At 48.1% G+C, this 5930-nt stretch overlaps 1 protein-coding gene across 1 annotated transcript in view; it reads left to right on the top strand.

The window, feature by feature from the left end:
- Positions 1-5682, top strand: part of DUSP18 (dual specificity phosphatase 18) — a 6318-nt gene extending 636 nt beyond the window's left edge. The window contains exon 2 of the mRNA XM_006147937.3: positions 4806-5682. Coding sequence (XP_006147999.1) covers positions 4869-5435 — 567 coding nt within the window. The 5' untranslated portion in view covers positions 4806-4868 and the 3' untranslated portion in view covers positions 5436-5682. The remainder of the gene's footprint in view (positions 1-4805) is intronic.
- The last annotated feature ends 248 nt before the right edge of the window (positions 5683-5930 follow it).

Here is a 5930-nt window from a genome sequence, read left to right as displayed (position 1 = left end):
GTTTCGGAGGTGCTTCAGTCCATCCCACCCAGGACACGAAGTATTTATATTGAAGGGTTTGGGGAGGAGAATGGCAGGTATTTTGATTACTTTACTTGCTACTGTGGCTTTCTTTTTCCTTTTTTTTTTTTTTTTTAATAAGGTTTTTGCCATAGGGCGTGTATGCTCACCAGAGAGGAGAGACTAGTGAGATGGAAATTGAGAAGTCACCCCCCCAGGGGGATGGCCATGTCACAATCCCTTCTCTGGGATTTTGGGAATCCATATACTGGCCAGGCATGATTTTCAGACCACTGGCCCGAGACTTGAACAGTGGTGGACCATGAGGGAGTCCAGTGCTTTTAACCACTACGCCACCCACTGGCTCCACCACTGTGACTTTATCGGCCCTTCTGTGGGTTTCAGCTGCAGTAAAGGAGGGCTCTGGCCTGAGGGCCTTGTAACCATCTCCTTATTTTCTGATGGGAAATTATCTAAAAGCCTTTCAGGGGTTGATCTAACAGTGGCCCTGAACAAGTCCCTTTTCTCTCTGTACCTCATTTTTCTCCTGTGTAAAATGTTTTGTTTTGTATTGTTTTTGGTTTAAGGTGCATGTGCAAAGACAGAGACAGAGAGAGAGAGAGAAAGTGAGAAATCACACCCCACTCCCCCTGGGAGGATGGCCATGCCAAAATCCCTTCTCCTCCATTATCTGGGGATTTGGAGCATGCATGTACATGTGTCCTGGCTATTTTCCAAGTCGCTGGGTCCAGGACTCGAAAGGCACATTTGCCTATTAACTCTAGACACCAGTCTGATTGGGTTGTTTTGAAGATTGAACCACGGAAGGGAATCCAAGGGCTTCAAAGGCTGTACAGTGGTGAAACTCAGTTGCTACCAAGTGGCTGTTTCTCCACCTCCCTCCCCTTCATGCTAAAGTTCTTCAGATCTCTGTGTCATTTCTTCAGGCAGTGGTTGCAACTGCCCAGCCCCCAGCTTGGAATAAATCCCTTTACTCTTTTTTTTTTTTTTTTGAGAGATTTTTGCTATAGGGCACATGCGCTCGCCAGACAGACAGAGACATAGAGACAGAAAGCGAGAAATCACCCCCCAGGGGGGATGGTCACGCCGCAATCCCTTCTCCTCCATTCTCCTCTTGGGATCTTGGGCACACACGCACACGCGCCCGGCGTGAGTTTTAAGCCACCGGGTCCAGGACGCGAACCGCGGTCGACTACGTGGGAGTCCAGCGACATAGCCATTACGCTAACTGCTGGTTCCCAATCCCTTTACTCTTGACTCTCATGATTATCTTGCATTTTAAACTTTACTAACAACAGCAAGACTAGCCATCACATTTAGCAGGCTCACTCTATCCCGAGCCTTGTTAAACACTCAATCTGGATTATCTCATTTAATCTTCACAGCATCCTTAAATAAAGTAGGCAGTGTTACCCCTATTTTCTAGCTCTGTGATGCCTGACTTGCCTGTCTGTCTCCCTTACTGGACTATGAGCTCTGTGAAAAAAGAGATATGGCAGGCTTGTACATTTCATTATCTTTAGCACCTAGTAAGTGCCTGATCAATATTTCTTGATTAGCATGAAAATGACTCATCCTATCACTACCCTTACCTCAAGAGCAGGGCTTCTTATTCACACCTTTTGTGGCTGACATGAACAGCAGTCCCTCTACTCCCTTTACCTATTGGATACTGGTTGAAGGGCAAGGGAGTTACTCTACTTCTTTTTGGGTTTTCTGGTGACGATCCAGAATATCCTTTAGCACTTAGGCTTCTATCTGTGTTTGAGGAGATTTTTCTTTGCCTTTTAACATGACCTTTAGGACAGACCAACCCCATCTGCCCTTCCTGGGGTGGGTCTGATGCATTTGACACTGGGGCATTGGTAGGTAGGATTTGCCAGTGTAGCCTTCAGCCTTGTCTATCAGGCAAAGAACCACCCCCACCCCCACCCAGCCCTTCTGAAATTCTAGGAAAACTGGGCCAGGGAACTCATCCTTACCAGAAAATATCTCAGTTAAAAGGCCGAGTTGTGGCTGTTAGAGTCATTCTTTCAGCAAATATTTATCAAGCACCTACTTGTGGTCGTAGAACTTGGCACTGGTGAGTGATATGGTTGGAATGAAGCTGAACACTGTCTCATCCCTACAGTCTCCTGGGAAGACAGATATTAATCAAATGATCAGATCAAGACAAAAACCACATCTTTAGGCCCAGCCTCAGTGGTACAGTCTTAGTGATCTGCAGTGCTTGAAGCCACCCAGCCCACAGTGGGTTCTAATCCCACATCAACCTGAAACACTAGAAGGGAGTGCCCAAGAGCCTGACTAGCTGGTGGGCTCGGAGAAGCAGATTGTGACATAGTAAGGCCCTATGGAGAGTTCCCCTGCTTGCTCTTTTTCAAGAAACACAATTAACTTTAAAAGGGAGAGAGACTTGCATCTTTGGGGCCACCACAGGGTATGGTGGTTAAGGTGTTGAATCCCACATTGTCAACTCCAAGGTTCAAGTCTCAGACCTGGCATCTTGAAAAACAGGCTGGGTGCATGTATGCACACTCAAAATCCTGAGAGAGAATTGAGTAGAAGGGATTGTGGCATGGCCATCCCTCCAGCGATGATTTTTCACTTTTTCTCTCTCTGGCTCTGGCGAGTTGCCTGCATCCTATGGCAAAAAACTCTTTTAAAAGAAAAAAACAAAGTCCCACAATATCAGTAAGTGTTAAGAAGGAGATAACATTGGGCTCAGAAAGCCCAGATGAGGGACTTGATCAAAGTGGGGAGGGTTGTGCTCTCAAGAGATTTCTTTTAAGGAAGGGATCTCTTGGGCTAGGATCCTCAAACTTTGCAGTTCTCTGTTGAATGGAACAGGTCAAGACCTAATAAGTTAATAAGGAAAGAAAGTCCTGGGCCAGCAGATGACATGGAGATTAAGGCTGGGTCTCACATGGCTGGCTACATGGTTCGAATCCCAAACCCAGCAGTTTGAAAATCACACCAGGCAGGACCAGCAGTTGGCATAATGGCTATGTTGCTGGGTGGTTCGAGTCCTGGACCTGACGGCTTAAACTCATGCCAGGTGCATGTGCTTACGTGCCCAAGATCCAGAGAGGAGAATGGAGGAGAAGGGATTGTGGCATGGCCATCCCCCTGGGGGGTGATTTCTCGCTTTCTGTCTCTCTGTCTCTCTCTGTCTTTCTGGAGAACACACGCACCCTATAGTAGAAACCTCTCAAAAAAAGAAAAAAAAAAAAGAAAGAAAGAAAGAAAGAAAATCACAAAATCGCACCAGGCATGTGTGTGTGCCTGCCCAAATCCCAAGAGGAAAATGGAAAAGGGATGTTTTTCTCTAAGGAGCACACACACCCTATAGCAAAAAAAAAAAAAAAAAAAAAAGGCAAAGGGGCTGAGAATATCAGTCAAAGGCCCCTGGCTACAGCAGACAGGATGTCTGGAAGGAACTGAAAGTGGCTCAGTCTCACTGAGGCCATTAGGTAGGACATGGGGAAGGCCAACAGGAAAATGGAGACGTATGCTTTTGATGGCCTAGTTAAGGGGCTCCCTCTTATCCTGACAGTGGGCAGCCACTCAGATACATTAAGCAGGAACAAAACTTTGGCTCCTCATTGGTGCCTGCTGAAGACTGCCATTGAGCCATGAGAGGTGAGGTCTACATTCAGATGCCCTTATTTCAGCGAGACACATAAGGATGTGCTGTTTTGCAGCTCTGTTCAAGATTGTGAAAGTTAGGGCCTGAAACTTCTTAGAAGAGGCAGAGATCTCCTCTCCCTAGGGTGCCTGCCACAGCCCTGATGCAGGCAGCGTGGTGCGGGTGTGGTGAGCCTTTGAGACCCCACTGCCCCTGCACTCGGTCCTGGGGTGCTGTGGCCATTATGCTGGCCTCTGGAAAGCTTCCAGCCACTCCCTCCCTCAAGCCCTCCTTAAATGTCAGGTATGGGAGCACATTTAATAATAAAGGGCTTTGTCATTTGAGACATCAGTTTCACATGGTTATATCCTAGCTCTTCAAAGAGCTGGTTCTTGGAGAGAGGAAGCTGGGACCCTCCCTACTGTCATACCACGTCCTCCAGTGACTCCCAGCACAGGGGGCTCTGGTTCTGTGTCACAGGTTCAGGGTCTTATGATTTGGGCATAAGTCAGGAGACTGAAGAGGGAGACCATGCCAGGTTCCCATGTAGAGGAGCCAGAAGAAAAAAAGTTTTTTTTTAAAGAATTATTTTATTTAACTTTATTTATTTATATATTTATTTATTGTAATTTGACCAGATATGGACAGAGCGAGAGAGAGAGGAAAAGTGAGAAAGCAAGCTACCAGGTGCAGGATGTGAGAATCCAGTGCTCTTAACCACCATGCCACCTGCCGGCCCCAGAAGGAGAGAATTTTAAAGAGGAGGGAGAAGAGGACTGTGTGAGCCTAGGGGAGAGTCAAGACAGGACAAAGCAGAGTGACACAAGTCAGCCTGCCCAACTTGAGATGTGGGGCTCCTCGCAGAGGTCTCAGGTGCCAGGCTTGAGGATTGCTCTTTTTCCTGTAAGGCAGGACAGACCAGACCAGCAAAGAAGCATGCTGAAAATGCAGATTCATGCTCTTCACCCCGAGAGTCTGGCTTTGAGGAGGCACCTGGGTACTCATAATTTTAATGAGTTCCCTGAGTAATTAAGTCTACTGAGAATGTCAGAGAACCATCTTGGGGGAGCCTACAGACTCATTCATTCATCACCCAGAAATCCCTGGGGTCAGGATGCTGGGCACCTGCCCTCTAACCGTCCTCTCCTCCCTACAGTTTTCTGTGGACACAAAAAGATGCTCTCAGACGGCACTGACGGCTGACCCACTCCCTGCCTTGATGACAGCATCCCCGTGTGCCTTCCCGGTTCAGTTCCGGCAGCCCTCAATCAGCGGCCTCTCACAGATTACCAGAAGCCTCTATCTCAGCAATGGCGGTGCTGCCAACAACAAGCTCCTGCTGTCCAGCCACCAGATCACCACGGTCATCAACGTCTCGGTGGAGGTGGTGAACACCTTGTATGAGGACATCCAGTATATGCAGGTGCCTGTGGCTGACATGCCTGTCTCGCAGCTCCGTGACTTCTTCGACCCTATTGCCGACCACATCCACAGTGTGGATCTGAAACAGGGTCGCACCCTGCTGCACTGTGCCGCTGGCGTGAGCCGCTCGGCCACCCTGTGCCTGGCCTACCTCATGAAGTACCATGCCATGTCCCTGCTGGACGCCCACACGTGGACCAAGTCGTGCCGACCCATCATTCGACCCAACAGTGGTTTTTGGGAGCAGCTCATCCACTACGAGTTCCAGCTGTTTGGCAAGAATACCGTGCGCATGGTCAGCTCCCCAGTGGGCATGATCCCTGACATCTATGAGAAGGAGGTCCGCTTGATGATTCCACTGTGAGCCGTCCCACCCGCCCCTGCATCGGGGGCTAGGGGTACAGACCTGTTGATCCTGGACCAAGATCTAAACTCAAACATTCTACTTCTGTTGATGCAGCAAAAAACAGATGATGCCTTTATAAGGTCAAGAAAGAAGAAAGAGTTGCTGCAGCTTTTCACTTTGTAGCCCATAGCTTTAAAGATGAAACTTACTGGGGCCAGCAAGTAAGTGGTGGTTAAGGCACTGGACTCTCACATAGCCGACTACAGTTCAAGTCCCAGACTTGAAGCCTTGAAAATCATGCTGGGCACATGTGTGTGCGTGCCCAAAATCCCAAAAGGAGAATAGAAGAGAACCAACTGGCATGGCCATCCCTCCTCGGGAGTGATTTCTTACTTTCCTTCTCTCTCTGATGAGCTCATGCACCCTATGGCAAAAACTTTAAAAAAAGATTCAACTTACTAATTGTAAGATAGCAAAGATGAGTTTTCTACCCTATGAGTAGCCACCCATGGA

This window comes from Tupaia chinensis, unplaced genomic scaffold, assembly GCF_000334495.1.
Source record: "Tupaia chinensis unplaced genomic scaffold, TupChi_1.0 Scaffold000226_1, whole genome shotgun sequence".
NCBI lineage: Eukaryota > Metazoa > Chordata > Mammalia > Scandentia > Tupaiidae > Tupaia > Tupaia belangeri.
The sequence above is the reverse complement of the archived record's forward strand: the minus strand, read 5'-3'. Positions and strand labels throughout refer to the sequence as shown.